Genomic DNA, 20,340 nt, shown 5'->3' on the forward strand with positions numbered 1-20,340 from the left:
TGGTATAAACACTACTGCATTAACCACTACTGCATTACCATATTCAAATACATTAGCTCTAGCTAGCTAGTACAATATATCATATTTGATTGTAAGGTAATGAGCATGGGTGTTGACGCAGGCCCGCTTGGCAGTTCTGTTGGAGTGTTGGTTCGTTTTGAGCCTGATAATTGTAGTAGGATCTTTATTCAGAAGGCACGTCCAAATTACTTGTTGATTCCCAATTGCATACCTTATCAGTTCAACTTGATGACAACACATATGATGTTGATCCTGTCCCGCATTTCGGTGGAATGTCATATGTTGGTCCTTGCAAGGGAGGCAATGGTGTGTCTGGATATGCATAGTTCTAAAAAGAGAAGTTTGCACCGAAGTTTTTTTACTTTTTTTTAAGTTGAAAATAGCTTATACAACCAAGAGAGCAGAGAGTGAGGACTATGAGTTTAGGGGAAATGGGTTTGTGACTGAGGTGTAAAGAATGATGAGGGAAGAACTTCTACACTTTCACCGAAACAAACTTCAAACATTATAAATTCTTTTTTTTTTTTTTTTTTGTTTAAACAATTAAATCTCAGTTCACGTCGTCTTCCAATGACAAATAAAAGAAATGAAATAAACCGAAAAAACAAAATTGAAAATAACCAAAGACCAAACCAAAATAACATAGCCCATTTCAAAGCTTATAGACAAGTGTTTACAATATGTCTTATTTTCAAAGCAGTAAATTTACACCGACCCACTTATTTAACATTTTAACCTACTATTTAAATCTACTGATGTATCAAAAGTCCTAATAAGTGCAAGTTTATACATCAAAGTTAAGGTAGTTGTTAATTCTAATAAGTCAAACAACCCACCATTCGTTAGACTTAAAAACCAAACTCATTCTAAGTATTCCCTGGTATAACAATGAGAATTTAATTTGGCCTTGCAAAACACTATTTATGTTTCACAAACGGAGAAATTATATGATAAAACAAAACATGTGGATAACAGTTACACAACCGGGAGAAGACAAAGAACCGTCCACATCAAAAAAATTTTGGAAAGCCAATATAATATTCATATCTCATATATAGCTCTACATAGTTACTAATAATTTTCATAATAATTTAATATATTCAACCACAGAACCACTCTCTGTTTTTCCATAATTTTTTGTCATAAATCAAATTAATTATATTTGTTAAGCTATTGTTTTCTTTTATTAATACTATATTGTAGTATTAGTGTTGACATCAAAATTTAAAACACTATAATATTCTATAGTTAGTGGAGTATTGAGTATTAGCTAAACTTCAACAAACATCAGTGAGAATACGTCACCCTTACTAAATTTATTTTTTTTTTTTTTTTTTTTGAAAAATTGATAATGTGGGGGAGTTGAACTTTGCACCTAAACAAGATAGTCCAAACTCCAAACCAACATGCTACTATGTGTTTCTTGTATAAGAAATTCATTTTGATATAAAATACCAATTAATATTGAATTAAAACATGTATTTATTCATTTTATTATTATAATTATTAAAAAATTTGTTAAATAAATATCAATCTTTCCGACCGAGTCGAACCTGGATGAACCATTTTAACAAAAAAATCGGTTCGGTTTTCAAAACATTGCTTTCGGTCGACTAGAATGATTTCTGGTCAGTAACTATATATGAGACAAAAATAACAGGAAATCTAAATTAAGGTTGCCTGTTTAGGGTGTACGGTTTTTATTAGGAGAAGAGCTAAGGTTGGTTTCTAAGCCAGCCTTCTTGGTCAATGAAACTTATATCAGCCAGTTGTGCTGCATCTTTGTCGCTGAGTTCTTTTATCCATGACACTCTCTTTGATCTGTTGGATCCACTTCCACTGCACTCATGCTCTGCGTAAAGTATCGTCTCCCTGATTTTAACATACATATTATCAAACAAATCACTTTAAGACCTAAATAGCATGAAAAAAAAAATTCTAAAAGTTAAAGGTTCAATTAGATGGATAGAAATTCGTACTCATTGCCTGTGAAGTTCCAAGCATCCCATCCTAGGGGAACCACAACGTTTGATATATCTGATTGGTAAAACATCACCCTTGAGTAACGTCCCCACGCCCTTCCTAGAAAGGTCGCACCACATCCAAACACTCTGCAACTCTTAAATACAAACCCAGTGTTCTCTTTTGGGCTGCTTCTACTTTGAGCCGTTATGAATCCTACAAAACCAGGACCTAGAACTTCTCCAGTAACATGTATTGAACAGCTCTGCATATGAATGAAAAGTTAAAAGGTTCAATTAGCATACGCAAGATTCTTAACCTCCCCGCTTAAGCGTGAAGAAAATCAAAATATTTCAGGAACATCTTTGATGGTTATCCTTACACTACATTCCTTGTAATTCTTCTGGACATATAAAATTATATCTACCACTACTGAAGGAATTACAGACCTCGTAAATTGACTGACCATTGCCAAAGATGAAATCAACAGCTCCTTCAATATAGCAAGACCTAAAATAATGGCGGCCTTGCTTATCGTATAAGGTGTCCTGCACTCCATAGAAGCTACATTTATAGAATGCAGACTTATCCCCTGCTATAAGAGCTGCCACAGCCTTTAAATGTCTAGGATTCTCGTTGTATGCAGTGTTCTGTTTGACATATACCAATGAAGTTACAAATATTTAACACATGGAAAAGCACCAGCAGATAGGGCTTCTTTTAGATATAATTTCTTTATTCACCGTACCTCTCATCTTACTTCCAAGGAAATAAATTGCGGCGTTTACCTTGAAACTAATGCTTTTAGCAACAAAATTGTCAGCCAACACTGCAAAAGTAGGCTTCTCAATATCGTCATAGTCATTCCAAAGGATTGTCGTGGTCGCACTCTCATCACCTTCAAGAATAATATAAGGCTTATCCTGTGGAATCACAACCTTCTCTCTACAGGCAATATTCTCTTTTAGCACAATAGTAACCAAAAATTTTTGATACGAAATCAGAAGAACAATAATTAAGTTTAACTAAAGTGGCATTGTATATCAAACTGAATTAATATAGGAGCAAGTCGGCATGCATGAGACACGAAATAATATGCTTAACTAAGGTGGCATTATACATCCAATGAGTATGAAATACTTGAATGTATATGTGGTAGATATGTTGCGAGGATTATCATCATCATCACGGGGATATCATCATCACCAATAATCAGCCTTTTAACTCATTGTGCATGTTTACTGGTGGAAGCATGACTGCACGAGTACAACCAAATTTACACAATTACACCTGTCCCCGCTTCTAATATGTATGTGTTCAGAAAGTATATAAAATTAGTACCTATAGTCTCCGCCCTTGACGTACACACGTATCCAATTATCATTGTTAGAAGGAACGCTATCAATCGCCGATTGTATCGTGCTGTAGTCACCATTACTGCCAACAGTGATAGTCTTTATAACTGTTTGATCAAGTTGTTTGGTAGGAACCACCCATGACTCGGCGCTCATCGCACTAAGAACAATAACGACAGAAAGAAAGACAAGCGCGGAGGATTGAAGATACCTCATTGTGAAAATCATAAAATTTAAGAAAGCAAAGTTATTTACTCACTTTGGGTCTTACAACACTGTATTAATGAAGAATGCGGAATATTTATGTAGTTTGATTTATAGAAGGAACTCTCCCCTATTACTATTTTCAAACCTTCCTAATCAGAAATCATTTAAACTGGAAAACTTCTTCTTTCATGGTTCTAGTTATGTATTGTAATTGGAATATGTGCATATTAGAATAGTAACAGTATATAATTGGATATATTATTGCACTATTGCACTACACCATTTGTGCAAACAGGAGGGATTAGGCCATTTATGTTTGGGCCAAAATTTTGAGACCGGCTTAACATAAATGGGCCGTAATCCGCTCCTGCTTGGCCCAAATGGTGTAGTGTTGGAGGATCAAGAAATGAGGCTCAGTCCCTTGGTTCTAACTCGGTTGAGTATAAACTCTCTCCCATCGACCCATATCACATAACTTCCCTATTATTTAGGTCTTGTTAAATAACCTTCCTGTTTTCCAAAAAAGAGATAAAATCTGGTCTGTTTTTATTTTCCATTTTATTTTATTTCCTTTTTTACCCTTTTGGGATTGAAAATTTTCCGACTACATATATATATATATATATATATATATATATATATATATATATATATATTTGCATAGTCATTGGAGCGATAAAAACTTAAATTTACATAGTAATTTTTGGGATTGAAAATTTCTCTCGACACCTGACATAATATATATAAATGTATTTTTATATAGTCATATATATGTAAAACTATATTTACATAGTCACTAGAGCTATGAAAACTTAAATTTACATAGTAACTTTTGGAATTGAAAATTTTTCGACACCTGACAAAATATATGTAAATGTATTTTTACATATATATATATATATATATATATAACTATAATTACATAGTCACTAGAGCTGTGAAAACTTATATTTACATAATAACTTGATCTATATAAATTTAAATTTACTCAGCAACTTTACCTATGAAAAATTAAATTTTCATAGAGAAAACAGGTCGATTATAACTTATGCAAAATTATTTGAAATGAACAACAGCCCAAAAAGATTTCATTTTTTAATTGAAAAAAACTTGACTTTCATATTCAAAATATTCAAAGAGATTTCATCTTTGAATTGAAAAAGTAGACAATTCTCAGATCCGGTTTTGAGTGGAAGAAACAAAATTTCTAAATCTTGATATTGTTTCTCAAATCTAATTTGTTTGGTTGAAGAACAACAAATTTCAAGAGAAATTGATTGAGAGAAAGAAAAGAAGAATTTCGTATTTGAAAAAAATGAAAGAATGAGAGAAAGTGAGAAAGGAAGAATTTCGATTGTTTTGTCATCTAATCTTCTATGTTAATTTGGTTTCGCAGGATATCTTGGGTTTACAAGAAGAGAGGATGCGGCGAGAAAAAAGAGAGAAGATAAATTTGAGATCTAGGGTTTTATGTGTGGGGGGTATTTTAGTCAGTTTGGATATTTTAGAAAAATAGGGGGTTTTTATGGGTTAGTACGTAATGAGGGGGTTTTTATGCCAGGTATGTATCAACCAGGGAGATTAAACCCAAAATCTGGTTGGAGGATTCCCAATATATTATCAATTAAGTGAAGTAGAGCGAGATCATATCATATCCCTCGAGTGACACATCAATAGGTCAAATAAGTGGGTCAGTGTAGCATTACTGCTTTTATATATACAGCCCTAAACATACGCAATTGAGTCAGAGTATATTCAGTAATCATTGATTGGATACTCCAGCAGACACAAATTGAAATATGCACCTACAAAATATACTCCACTTGTACAAGAAAGCAAGCTAACTAAAAGGTTCGTCAACAAAAGGGAGTAATGTATCTCTCTAAACGCAGATTATGAAGATCATATGCCCAAAACTAATAAGCTTATCAGGAAAATGTATCCCTCTAAATGCAGATTATGAAGATCATATGCCCAAAACTAATAAGCCTATAAGGAAAATGGGCCATAAGCAGGACTGGGTTCCTAGTTAGTTAATGTCTTAGGAGTTAGGACTAAAGGTCACATACACATTTTCCAGTCTACAGCCCTATTACACCCTCTATGTGTATATAAACTCCAACTTCTCAAATTATGGAATCAATGACCTGATAGAAGCAATTAAATGAGAGAAGTACCATGAAGGGATTTAATCTCGATTTAATATAATTTTGGATAACTCTAAAGGAGTCTGAGATACTTTGTTCAGGTTAGTGTTCTGACACCCCTGTAGTCTGATCTATATGGCCGTAAGTTTATGGTATAGAACTGAGTTTAGACTTTATACTGCATTACTGCCCCTCTATACCTATTCTAGTTCACCATGGCAATCTATTATATATTTCCTCCACATCCAGTGCCTACAGTACTGATATAGAACAATCAAAACCAATAGTTATATGGGATTGGGGTTGCTTGCTTATTGTTGATGGTGAAGCTTAGTTATTAATGTGATTCGTTAATTGTAGGTGTTCCATTCAACTATTGTCACTCATGCTTCCGATTTGGACATAATACCTACAAATGTCGAACAAAATCTCAGAGTATTCGAACAATATCACAAACTATCATGTTGCTTGATACTCCACCAATGAATCCGACTTCAACAACCATCAATCTTCTTGCAGAAGAGGAATATAGTCACAATATTGGGCTTTCCGGTGGAACGGCGATAATTCTCCAACCAGTGCATGGAACCCATCCCATGTGATGGACACGTAGCACTATCTGAAAATATCACGCAATCCTTCTTTGGATCCTATGTGGAGCAAGCTCCTAAACCGCCACTATCCGCCCTCTTAGGCAAGTCGAGCCCAAACAAATCAAAGAAGAAATTTAAAAGCCCAATAAACAAACAGCCCATTCACCCATCTAACCAGACCGACAAAACAATAGCAAAAAGAAATAAACTACTCCCAATTCCACCTCATTCCTCTCTCCCCAATATCACCACCAACAACCCATCTTCTTCAAAACCAAGAGCAAGTCGCAAATCAAAAGCAAAATGAATACTTTTTTACCCAAAACCACCAAAGAAAATAAAATTTCATCAGAATCCATATGGCACATCTACACCATCTACACCAATTCCACAAGGGTGAACAAACTTTCTACACACCACTCTCACCACCACCACAGCCCCCAACTACAAATCAACCAACCATCGATTACCTCAACTCAACTATCATTCCCACGGCATATCCTCTCAAAGCACTTGCAAATCTCGCACATATTTCCAGGGTCACGGATTTTACAATGGAAATAATCTGGGATCTATTCCATAGCCTTACAATCACAAATCTGCTTCAATCCCATGGTTACATGATACAACCCATTTGGAACACCCCAAACTAGGGAGCTGGGACCAACACTACCAACAATCACTCAAGTCCAATAGGCAATTTCTCCCTGCCTCCGATTCACTACCTACCAACACCGACTACATAGTTTAATCAAAGTTATACAAGCTATGAAGTTGATATGCCAAACTACACCCATTCTCTCAGCAATTTTCAAGATATAGAACAAAATTTGCCTTAGCTTCTCTAAGCATACCAGTGTTACTTCCGATGGAAACTGATTCACTAAGCATTATGTACGACCAGGTACACACACTCGCCCCATCTTTCCTTATCAATATCTACATCATTCATACAGATTATGCGTTCCTCAATCTCCATGACTTTTCTATTATGCTCTACCATGCTCGATATACATCTGTCTATATACACTTAGTAATTTATCTTTGGCCAGACTTCTATATTATCACCCCCGGATTTTGTTTCATATCCCCCTTACAATATTCATCCTCTGTAATATATACTATTGTGTTTCCCATGATTTTCTTTAATCCTTCTTTCTATAATGATGACTATTCTGGCTGTATTAGTAGTACTGATTACCTGAACTATAATATGTCTCTATGGTGTATAGTTTGTATAGCATGTTGTGTCCTAGTTACTTTGAATGTTACTTAAACCGGTTAGTGACTGAAACCGCACCGATCACCGATGGTTGTTATATGAGGACACTCTCTTGGAACTGTAGAGGTTGTAGTAATCAATCTACAGTTCTACATCTTAAAGATTTGATTACCAACTTAAATCCTGACATTCTTTTCTTATCTGAAACAAAAGCATCTCAGATCACCATATCATCTCTCGTACACCAACTTCACTACCCCAACTATCACATAATCCCACCTATTAACCTAGCCGGTGGGCTTTGCCTGCTTTGGAAATCCGGTGTAAATATATCAATCACCGACTCTACCAACAACTATATCACCACTGCACTCTTGTAAATAGAGGTCATCCAACTGCTTGGGTGGGTTGCTACTTCTATGGCATCTCATAAAAACCTTCTAAAGATATTAGCTAGAATCCTATAAGAAAACTATCCAATTTAAATCACCCAATCATCATCATTGGAGACCTAAACATTACTCTTTCATCGGAAGAACATCTCGGAGAAAAATCATATGACTTCAATGATGGGGAACCATCTCACACTATTATCAATGATCTGGGTCTAATTGACTTAGGTTATAAAGGTTACCCCTTCACCTGCTCAAACAAAAGAGCCTACCCCGACAATATTCAGAAGAGACTAGACAGAGTACTAGTAAATGATGACTGGATCCTCCTTTTCCCTGATTCGATTGTCCAACATAAACCTGCAATTTATTCTGACCACTACCCCATTCTACTTGACACCACTCCATTAACAGCTCACACCCCCAAACAATTCCACTTCCAGTCTACGTGGACCAAACACAATGACTACCAATCACTTATCCAATCAACTTGGCACCATCCACGTTTTACTCAAACACATGCCAACCATCCTCTTCCTATCTGCAAGAAACTTATCTCAAACAAAAATGCTCTAAAGTTCGGAAAAAAAAATAGTTTTTGGTAACATTTTTTACCAGATACCCATACATGATCTCAAAATCCAACTTCTTCACATCCAAAAACTAAATCCCACAAGCTTAAATCTCTCTCTCGAACGTGAAACTTGCATAAAACTCGACCGTCTCCTTGAGAGTGAGGAAAACATTTAGAAACAAAAATCGAGAGATCAAGATATAAAAGAAGGTGATAGGAATACAAAATACTTCCATATCAAAACCTTCCATCATAGAAAAATAAACAGAATTAAGTGGATCAAACGGAGTGATGGGTCTTGGACCCAGTCCCCTAAACTTATTGGTGAGCAATTTGTCAGTCACTTTAAATCCTTTCTCACTGAGATGAATCATGTAAATATCACACACATTCTGTAACGCCCGTATTTTTTAATACGTATTTTTCTATTTAATTAATTAATTTAATTAATTATTTATTTTCAAAATTCGTCGGATTGGACTCGGGATACGTGGGCCTGGTTTTGGGCCCGAGTCGGTGTTGGGCTTGGGTTTCGGACCCAAGTATATAAACACTTTTCTAGAAAATAGGGTTCATAAAATAATAAAATATATTAAAAATGGAGGCGCAGAGATGAAAGTTTGGATTTACGGAGGGTGGAGCCTTGACGGTTGGACGACGAGGATTAAGTAGGAGCCGTTCGCAATTGAGTAGCTATTTTGCTATATCACCGGATTTACTGATTTTATATTATATCGGTGTATAGATTTCTGTTTTTATATATTGATAAAACTTTCATTAAAATTGAATTAAAATCTGTTGAAACTTCGAATTTGGTCGTGGTCGACAAGCTTTATGGCCGTTAGGCGGTTAAAGCCCCATTACAAAATCGGCGATTTTCCTTATTTTCTGTTTACACTCTTTTTGATTTCTTGTGGCTTTGTTTGTTAATGGGGATCAAAACCCGGATTTGTGGATCGATGTTCATCTGGGGTATATGAGTTTGAAACTGTTAGAAAGTTCAAAACTCTTTGGAGCTTTGTTCATGGAGGCGCCAAATGAATGAATCCTACGCCATCATATTATGTTGTTGGGTTTTGGGGTATTTTGTTGGTTGAAATTGGTTGATGGGCGTCGGGATTGAAGTTTAGATACCGTTGAAGCTCTCAAGAGGCGTCAATGGCGGACGCCATTCTTGAGCTACATCAAAGTGGTTGTGTTGTTCTCGCTTTGTTGTGTTGAGTGTATTGTTGGAGGTGAGTGGGGGTTGAGTGGTCGTTGGAAGCTTGAGGCCGGCCATTAATGGCGGCGATAAAGCTTTTAGATCTAGTTTTGGAGGTGAGGAAATCGTGATTTGTTAGTATGGGAAGATTGGGTTTTTCCATATGAGTCAAACCGGGATGATGAGGGGATCTACGGTGAGGAGGAAATGGCTGGGCGCCACAAAATTGGTGGTGGTGGAGAGAGTTCCAGGAGGAAGATGACTATTTAATTTGGGCACGGGGTTTGGGCCTTAGTGGTCATTGGCCGGGCGAAATGTTTAAGTTCTTTGGGGCCAAATTTCTATTTCTTGTTGGGCCCGATTTTTAGTTAAGTTGTGGGCCGAAATGTTTTATTGGCTTGGCCGAAATTTCAATAGTGGTTGGACCGAAATTTCAGTTTAGTGTTAGTTGTGGGCCGAGTTCTATTCCGGATTTGGGCCAAACTAATTAGCTGTTTTTGGGCCCGTTTCTAATATTGTCTGAGGCCAGTCCATAGGACTTAAAATAGATCCAATTGGGTCAGGTAGAATAAATAAGTGGACTTTTAGACTTTCGGGTTTTAAGGTTTGGGCTTGGCCAGTTGGGTCCGAACCATGACCTTGGCCATGAGCCCATGAGCCATACACCTTTGTCCTTAGCCATGAACCATGGTATGACCTGAAACTTTTCGAACAAACTTGACGGTTTGACTTTGACTAGGGCAGTTTGACTTTGACCATCGACCGTTTGACTTTGGCATTGACTTTGACCTTTGACCATGGACGGTTGACTTTCACCTTTGACTTTGACGATGACAGTTTGACTTTGACCATGACAGGTTGAGTTTGACCTTGACCATGAGGTGTTGACCCTTGACCGTTGGCTGTTGACTTTGACCGTTGACTTTGACTGTGAATGTTGACTTTTCCAGTTTTTCATATGTTTGTTTATATGGATATATATAGTAATAAAATATTGTCCATATTGTATAACTTTGTGTGTCATTATCTAATTTAGATTTGACGTGAGTAGTGTGTAAAGCATATACATATTGGGCTTTGATTGTGGACTGTGGACTGTTTATTTGTGCTACGTTTTATGTGTATATTATATGGACACATATAGTAATAAAATGCTGTGGAAGCTTGTATAATTTGGTTGTCATTATCTAATAAAGATTTGACATTGATGTTGTGTATTTTGACACGTGACGATATTGAGATGTTAGGAGACATTATATTCCTAAGACGTTATAATAAAGATGTATGCGATACGTTGAAGCATTGTGACATGATATAATATGCTAGGATAGTTGTATTAATGCAATATCTTGGAGAAATGTATATACACTCCATTATTTTATATGTGAGATGCTAATATAGTATCGGTGAATATTTGCCCACGGGAGTGTGGTGTAGTGCAATAATATATTGGCACGTGAAAGAATGAAATTTGGTTATGAGATATAATTGAGATGTTTCTAGATATTATGGCTTAGTGCAATAAGGTAATTGACATGCACGTGATATAGTAGAAATGTTTATGAGTCATTAATGTATGACACTTGAATAAATTACATAACGAAAATCCTAGAACCCGACTACCACAACTCATGTGATTGGCCCCTTTCCACGCGTTGAGCTTAATCTGAATGGCCTTGGGCGTTCCTTACGGCGTTTGATTAAAATTTGAATGGCCTTCGGCGACCCTCCGGGCGAAAAATAGTGGCTTGATTATTCCGTTCGCAAAATAGAAATGATCGCAATATTTTTATGCCGAATAGTGGCGGTTTTACATAGATTTGGCTTCCGTGTGAGGATTTACGGTGTCGGCATCCATCCCGGGAGGTGGTTCGCACCTGAGTGGCTCATTATGTAAAAGGCATGTGGATGTACATGTTCGGCGTTGGGTTTGCGATTGTGGTAGCCGGAAACTAGGTAAGACATAGATCTGACGTGATTTTAGGGACACAAAAGAAAGTCTAAACTAATATAATTATGGTAATATGTTGGTAAATAATATATCTCTAGATAGATGATTGTATATGTTTGGTAACGTTAGTAGTTTAGTTATATCCTAAAAAAATACCTCGTGGAGGAACTAAATGCCTTATTGATGATGCGTATAGTTTGTTGTGTGGTTAGTGGGAAGTTAAGGCGCCTCAGTGGAGGAACTACCTGCCTAGATTATTGAACTTAAGGATGTTATATTAGTCGTTGAAAGTTAAGGCGCCTCGGTGGAGGAACTAACTGCCTTATGGACTGTGTATATATTTGTATAATTATATGTTGTATTTTAGGGCTACTCACACCAGCATTGTTTATAATGCTGACCCGATATGCATGTTTGCTTATCGGGTGTGTTCATTCAATGAACATAGTTGATAAGTTTTGACAGGTTTAGTGTTGAAGAAGGTTGGCTGCTGCTTGTGGTTTGCGTTAGCGTTGCATCTCAGGATAAGTTTTGTTTTCCCTTGAGGTGATATAGATTTTCAGTTGAGATAAGGTTATTTGCATTTTCAGTTGTAAATTGTTTTTGTAATGAAGATGACTGTTGTTTAAGTTAAAATTTTTATTGGTTTTAATTATCCGCATATTTTAAAATTGTTTATGGGTTTTTGGGAGTGGAGAGTGCGTCACACCTCGGAGATCGAAGAGTCGGGGACAAATAATGTTTTTTCCGAATTCTGTCGAAATTCGGGGTGTGACACATTCAATCTCTCTTTCCCTCCCCCATCTCCACCTCAGAAAATTCCAATATGCTCAGACCAATCGCAATGGAAGAAATCAAAGAGGTAGTCTTCATCATTGGTGCTCTCAAAGCACCGAGACCTGATGGTTACCCAACTTTATTCTATTAATCCTCATGGGATATCCTCCAAAAGGATGTTGTAAACTTAGTCACAAACTTCTTCTCTCTTGGTTTAAAGCTTGACAGTATCAACCATACTAATATAGCTTTAATCCCAAAGATTAAAAATCCGGAGCAATGTACAAATTTCAAACCAATAAGTCTATGTAATATTGTATATAAAATAATATCCAAAACTCTCTCTAATAGAATAAAATCAAATATCTACCCTTGCATTTCACCTTATTAGAGTGCATTTGTCACTGGCAAACAGATTTCTGACAATGTTATATGAGCACATGAAATCTTCCACACAAAAAAAAAAAAAAGGAAAATCTGGACTCATGGCTATTAAACTTGACTTGTCAAAAGCCTTTGACAAGGTCAATTGGTATTCTTTGCTTACTATTCTCAAGTCCATTGGTCTTGACTCACAACTTGTACATCTTGTTGAGCTTTCTATATCCTCTCCCAATTTTTCAATCCTTGTAAATGGTTCCCCACGTGGCTTTTTCAAATCTTCCAGAGGCTTCGACAGGGAGACCCTCTCTCACCCCTCTTGTTCATATGTTGCATGGAAGTTTTATCAAGATTAATAAACAAAAAATGTACATAACAAAACCATAAAATTAATGGTATTAAAATTTCTAGAGACAGTGACCTCTTGATTCTTGTCGGGTATGATGGAAGTTTTACCCCACAGCATTGCACACATCACTTGGCAAGTAGGTATAGGGAGTGTGACATACACATTTGGGAAGATTCATGGATTCCAAACCTAGCGGAGGGTAAAATACAAAACCATATACAGCCACACCACTTGTTTCTATCAGTGTCACAACTCATCAATCCCACCACAAAAGTTGGAACACATCCATACTTCACAATCTTTTTTACTCCTTCACAGCTAACCATATTAAAGGTATTTAATTGCCAAAAACAAATCTTCATGACAAACTCTTATGGAACCTCACCAAAAAAGGAAACCACACAGTTAAATCTATGTACAACATCCTCAGTCCCCCCACCAGCCGTCAGTGCCATCTCAAACTAAATTTAGCTTTTTAGCATAACAAACATTTACCCAGACACACCTTGTTTGCTTGGAAATGCTACTATAACACCTCGTTTATTTCTTTTATTTTTCCTAGACCATAATAATAATAATAATAATAATAATAATAATAATAGATAATAGATAATAGATAAAATAAAAATAGGATAGATATTAGTTAGGATTTCTTTCATCCTTGTTTTTCGGGGGGTTTTAAAACAAAAATGAGTTCACACGTAGAGTTTATTTTTACATAGAGAAGAAAAAATAGAGTTTTTCACATAGAGGAGAAGAGAGGTTTTTTGCTGGAGATTTACTGATAGCTGATATCAGCGGATAACAGGAGCGTCACAAGTGAGTAGTTATATTTTTTTTTTCTATTTTCACCGAACCTAGAATTTTACGGGTACGAAGAAAAAGCTTTCTGTCATAGTTTTTCGCTCAATATTTTTTGTTGTTCTGCTTATCCTTCTGTCGATATGTTTTTATCATCTTGTTAGTATTTCTAAAACTTGTTAATTTCTAAAACTTGTTAAATGTTAGTATGTTATTTTGCCAAATTACTATTGAAAGATTGAACTGTTGAAGCTTATGGTTATTAATGGAGGTGCAAGCCCAATAGAAAGAAATCGTCCTGTATACCTTTTGAACTCTTATTTATTGTGGGTTTGAACTCATATGGTTGTTGTTTTGGGTTGGTTTATGATTGGTGGTAGTGGGGGGTGATGGAGTGCTGGAGAGTGGGGTTGTTGAAGCTTGAAGGAAGCGTTAATGGCAGCGCGATTGAGTTTTGGAGTAGCGAAGGTTTTGAGTTTTGATTGTATCGAAAGGTTGGGTTTTTGGTGAGGGTTCAAACCGATGGTTTTAGAGGGGCCAAATGTGGGTGGTTGATGGTGGCTGATCGGTGGAGGGGTGAGCTATTGAGGAAAAAGAAGGAGAGACAGCGATCCTATTCCTTTCTCTTTTTGTTGGGCTTGGGCCAAAATCAGTTTATGTGGGCTTGAATGTTTTCTTTTTTCATATTTCACTTATGGGCTTGAGTTTTAGTTGGGCTTGGGAAAGGCTAAAGACTTTGGGCCTTAGTCTTTGGGTTTTTGGGTTAAATGAGTTTAGGACTGGTTGACTGCTGTTGACCAGGGTTGACTTTAACTAGTTGACCAAGTTTGACCTTTAACTCTGCTAATGATTAGGTCTATTAGGGTAGGTCTAGGGCTATTAGCGTGCTATATATGTGTGTACGTGTATTAGCTACTATGTGATATTTCAGACTTTTATGATATACAACGCTATGACACTTAGACATCGATATAATTAATAACGCGTAAACAATAATACAAGAAATAAGATACTCCTCTGTTTTCTAAAATAATATATGCAATAAAGTATAATAGTGTTCTCAACAAATTTACCACACCCTTTTAGAACTCTCCACCCCTCAAGTTTTGGAAATAAGATTTTATGACTGGTGATGTCATGTGATAGGTGGGCATTTATTGAATATGCCATAAATGTCCCGTTAGCATTATAAATGGGTATATTCATTGACTGTGCCATGAATGACTCGTTAGTGATATGAAAGGTATTCCTTGAATGTGGCAGGAATGACCTAAGGTATTCATTGAATGTGCCATGAATGACCTAAGTTTATATGCCCGAAGAGGCTATAAAATATGTGTATGAAAGCCTAGAGATGGCTATGATATCGTGGCATTCGGAGGGAGAGAGGCACACAAAAATGTGTGATTTGGCAAATGTGTGGAGTGCAAATCGTGGAATAGGTACTAAAGGGTGGGTGTATAAGAAAAGTAATCGATTAATTAATAAGAGAAATTGATTTGATTGTGCGGGTGTGCTTGGGCTTGCATTTGAATACTTATAGGATATCTACATATGTTATTTAGAATTTCTAACTTCCGTTTGCAGGAGGGTAGGACTTAATAATATTTTGTGTAGGGATGATGTCCTACCCTTATACAAAAGTGGATATCGGTAAGATTTAATTCAATTACTAAGTTATTAAAATGAGTTAGTATAATGAGTTAATAGAATGGAAAGTCTTGCTTGGGAAGAAACTATGCCGGTTGAAATGATAGAACTACCTATCTTCCAAGCTGAGAATGGTTAAGTTATGGGTACATATAAAGTGTTTGTTTAGATAATTAAAGTCTGGAAATATTTTTATGTTGTTAGTCTACTCATACCATCAAATTCCATTTTGCTGACCCATATATGTTTGCTTTGTTTTGGCAACGTGGGTGTGTTCTTGGGAACATAGGTGGAAGGTAGTGGAACCACGGCGTGTGATTTGGATTCTTGCCTAGAGCAGTCCGTTAGTTCTTTTATTAATTAGGTCCGATTATTATTGGAAGGATGTAATAACGTAGTTTACACATTCAGTATGACATGTGAATATGGTAGGAGTTGTTTGATATGTTTTTTTTTTTTTTTAAGATAGCCTATTAATAAAGTGATGGCGGATAAATATTTAGATTATTTATTTAAGTTGATTCTTTTATGATATGGCTTTTAAGGTTTTTGTATGTGTTGTATTCACCTCGTCATAGTCTGGGTTTTAGACAATTGAATATAGTGATGTTTGAGATATTTATATTTCAAATATTCACTTTGTAATAATTATTTAGAAATTCGGGTTGTGACAGCTACCATAACATCATCCCCACAAGACAACATCTCTCAACTCTTTTCTATATTCTTGACAAGACATGTCTACTATGCAAAAAATCATATGAAAGCTTACACCACATTCTCCTTGATTGTTGTTTTACAAGGTTGTTTGGTATAACACTCCTTGGAACTTCAGTCTAAACACTTGCAGTCACTTAACAACACAGGAATAGATCCACCACTGGTACTTCCCTCCGGCTGATTGGGAAATCGAGACTAACTTTTGGACACATACATGCCTTTTGATTTACAACACAATTGGCTATACAACAACTATACAACAACTCAAGCCCTTCTCTAGCAAAGTTTAACTTAGTAATGACTGATCATTTTGTGTAGAATGATAATTCCATGCAGGTCCAACTACAAATCCATAATGAACCCCAAGCAATTTGGAAACCCCCTGAAATAGGATACTATAAAATGAATGTTGCCCTAACTTTAGAGGGAAAGAGTTTAACGCTAGGTATGGCTACTTATTAAGAGATTCTAATGGGATCCTCATCACTGCAGGAATTGATAGAGGCTGGGCAACAGATGCTGAATCAACCGAATGCAAGGGTCTTCTCAAGGCAGTCATCTGGTGTAAGTAGTACCGATCCACAAATCTACTGATTGAATTAGATGCGCAAGCAGTTGTCTTCTTTTTGGAGAATAAAAATGAAAGCTTAACTCTTCAATGTAAAGCTACTCTCAGAGACACGTCTGCAACACTAGAGGAATTCACAACAACTGTTGTATATACAAGTAGAAGTGCAAATCATGTGGCGCACAAACTAGCTTATTTTGCTTTAACTATTTTACCTACTGTATGGATTAATGTAGTTCCAATATGGCTGAAAGAAAGCCTGGAGCACGACAAGGACAATGTAAACTCGTGTTGATATAAATAAAAAAAAACAAAACAAAACAAAAAATGACTAAAAAAAAAAAAAAAAAAAAGAGAGAGAAGAGAGAAGTTGTCTAAATTTCAAAAGCAATGACAAATTGGCTCGATCATCTAGTGGGGGGAGACCGTGGTTTTTTTGTGTGTATTTGTAACTAAATTGGGTTGACCGCGTTTTTTGTGTGTATTTGGCGGAGAAACACTAATTTCCCATCTAGTGGGAGGAAATCCAAATTGGCTCATCTAGTGGGAGGTAATACTCGTTAACCCAATATTCAAAACTATCAATTATTAGGGAAGGGTTCTAGGGACATATTTTATTTTGACACATAAACAAACTCAAAATCGTTAAGGCATTTAGAAGTTTTGGATTAGGCTAATATTTTGTAGATATGATCTCCTAATTATTCTAAACATTGTCACAAATAATATTTTGTAGATATGATATCCTAATTATTCTAAACATTGTCACAAATAACCAAAAAAATCAAAAAATTCCAAACTTGCCAAATGTAGTTAACAATTTACAAAATTTGGCTAATTGTAGACCGTTCATTTTCACCATTTTTGATACTATATTTGGCAAGTTTAGACATTTTTAATTTTTTTTTATTTGTGACAATGTTTAGAATAGTTAGGAGATCATATCTACAAAATATTAGTCTAATCCGAAACTTATAAATGCCCTAACGATTTTGAGTTTGTTTACGTGTCAAGATAAAATATGTCCCTGGAACCCCTCCCCAATTATTATTCACTTGCATTTTCTTCAAATAAACAATTTTCTACAATGATATCTTTGTGGTGTGCTTCAGTTTGCATGGTACAAGTAATATGTAATTAGCGAGTATTAGTTCAAAGCTCTGTTATCTGCTTCAGTTAAGGATGGTTTAAAAGCCAGCCTTCTTGGTCAATGAAACTTATATCAGCCAGTTGATCCGCGTCTTTTTGGCTGACTACCTTTTCCCATTTCACTCTCCCTGCAGTTTCGGATCCAATACCAGTGCAATTAAACTCGGCGTAAAGTATTGTCCCCCTGTTTCAAACATACACAGTAGCAAACAAATCAGTTAGCAATTCAACTTTAGCTGGTTACTTGTTCAAAGTCGATAATTAATTGTTTCAAGGTGGATTCGTAGGAATATAAAATTCTGAGGGATGACAATGGATAGGAAATCATACTCATCGCCAGCGAAGTCCCAAGCATACCATCCTTCACGAATCACAACCTCTGATAAATACGATTTGTAGAACATTACCCTTGAGTAACGTCTCCATGGCCTCCCCAAAAAAGTTTCACCAGTTCCATTCACAATGCAATTTTTAAATACAAACCCAGTTAACTCACTCGGGGTACTTCTACTTTGAGCTGTTATGAATCCTGCTCGAATATTCCCTGCAGTAACATTTATTGAACAATCCTGCATATGAAGAAGAAAAGGGGAAAGTGAGGAACTCAAAAGTAGTTCTGTTAGGATATGTAGGCAAGATTTTGAATTCCACAACTAGCTAGCTACTAGCAGTAAATTTAACGGTTATCCTTAAACGAAATTCATCTTTAATCAAGTCTTCTGGACTTATAATTATGTTTGCCACCAGTGCAAGACTTACATACCTCGTAAATTGAACGACCATTGCCAAAGATGAAATCAGTAGCTCCTTCAATATAACAAGACTTAAAATAATGACGACCTTCTTTGTCGTATAAGGTGTCCTGCATTCCGTAAAATCTACAATCATAAAATGCAGACATATCTCCTGCTATCAGAGCTGCCACGCCCTTTGGATGATCCGGATTCTCTTCGTATATAGTGTTCTGTTTGAGAAAATTATCATTCAAGTTACAAATAAAGATTCTAACTTGTAGGGCATAGATTCTAATTTTTTCATTCACCTCTTTAGTTGAGGGAAAAGAGCATTTTGTATTTACCTTGAAGCTAATACTTTTTGCAACAAAATTTTGAGCCAACACTTTAATAGTAGGCTCTTCTATGTCATCACAGTCATTCCAAAGGATTGTCGTGTTCATACACCCATCGCCTTCCAGAACAATATAGGGCTTATCATGTGGAATCACAACCTTCTCTCTAAAGACAAAGATATTCACTTTTTAGCACAAAAGGGTCCAACAAATAATATTGATTGTGAAATTTTAACAACAATCAAATAGCAATAATAGTAAATTAGTAATAACTAAGAAAGAGTTTATAACTATTTAGTACCACGTACTTTTTTTTTTTTTTCTAAATGGTACCCATATTTTTTTTCTCGCCTATTAGTACACCGAACTCTCAATTTGTTTCAATTTAATACTTCAGTCTCTTTTCCGTCTCAAGACGTCTAATTTCGCTAATGGCGAGCTCACGTGAATAGTCAATTTAAATAGTAAATCCATTAGCAAAATTGGACAGATTGAGACTGAGAAGAGACTGAGATACTAAATTGAAACAAATTAAGAGTTCATGGTACTAATACTAATATGCTAAAAAAAAATACGGGACCATTTAGAAAAAAAAAAAAAAAATACGTAGTACTAAATAGTCATAAACTCGAAAAATAATTATAATAACAATACTAATAATTGTAGTATATATGCGTCACATCTACATATTGTTGCTTATAGGCGTTTGTACACCCAAGTGCACACTGATCCCAACTCCCAAGCCCCAAAATGCATATATGTTCACATGTATATTAGAAATACCTATAGCTGCCGCCCTTTACATGTATACGTGTCCATTTATTACTCCAAGAAGGAACGGAATCGATTGCCGATTGTATTGTGTAGTAGTCACCATTGTTGCCAACAGTTATTATCTTTATAATGGCTTGATCAAGTTGTTTAGTAGGAAACAATCGTGATTCAACACTCATCACAGAAAAAACAACAATGAAGGAAAGACAAACAAGATTGAGAGACTGCAGAGAACTCATTGTAAGAGGTACTGAAAAGCTAAAAATCAACAAAGCAAAGTTACTACTTCGTCTTCTTTTTGGAACAAAACAAGAGTGTCATACTACTTGCGAACTGCAAAACCAGTGGTTTATATACAATGAACATTCAACATATATCTGAGCTATTTTGGTACAGTATATTATTTTGGCTGCAAGTTTTTTGTTTTTGATTTATATTAAAGGGAAATTTGTTATAACTGAATATTGCATTACTAAG

At 35.8% G+C, this 20,340-nt stretch overlaps 2 protein-coding genes across 2 annotated transcripts; both read right to left on the reverse strand.

The window, feature by feature from the left end:
* Positions 1–1,736: 1,736 nt before the first annotated feature.
* LOC147499548 (putative pectinesterase 29) lies at positions 1,737–3,494 on the reverse strand. Its single transcript, XM_086563499.1, has 5 exons — positions 3,325–3,494; positions 2,772–2,928; positions 2,433–2,633; positions 2,001–2,248; positions 1,737–1,893 (listed from the first exon to the last, which is right to left on the reverse strand). Exons 1-5 carry the CDS (start codon positions 3,492–3,494, stop codon positions 1,737–1,739), a joined length of 933 nt encoding a protein of 310 aa, XP_086419625.1.
* A 14,553-nt stretch (positions 3,495–18,047) lies between these two features.
* On the reverse strand, positions 18,048–20,102 carry LOC147499549 (putative pectinesterase 29). The gene is made up of 5 exons (XM_086563500.1): positions 19,873–20,102; positions 19,099–19,255; positions 18,784–18,984; positions 18,378–18,589; positions 18,048–18,204 (listed from the first exon to the last, which is right to left on the reverse strand). Exons 1-5 carry the CDS (start codon positions 20,100–20,102, stop codon positions 18,048–18,050), a joined length of 957 nt encoding a protein of 318 aa, XP_086419626.1.
* Positions 20,103–20,340: the final 238 nt, after the last annotated feature.

The sequence above is a fragment of the Coptis chinensis genome, chromosome 5, assembly GCF_015680905.1.
Source record: "Coptis chinensis isolate HL-2020 chromosome 5, ASM1568090v1, whole genome shotgun sequence".
Classification (NCBI taxonomy): domain Eukaryota; kingdom Viridiplantae; phylum Streptophyta; class Magnoliopsida; order Ranunculales; family Ranunculaceae; genus Coptis; species Coptis chinensis.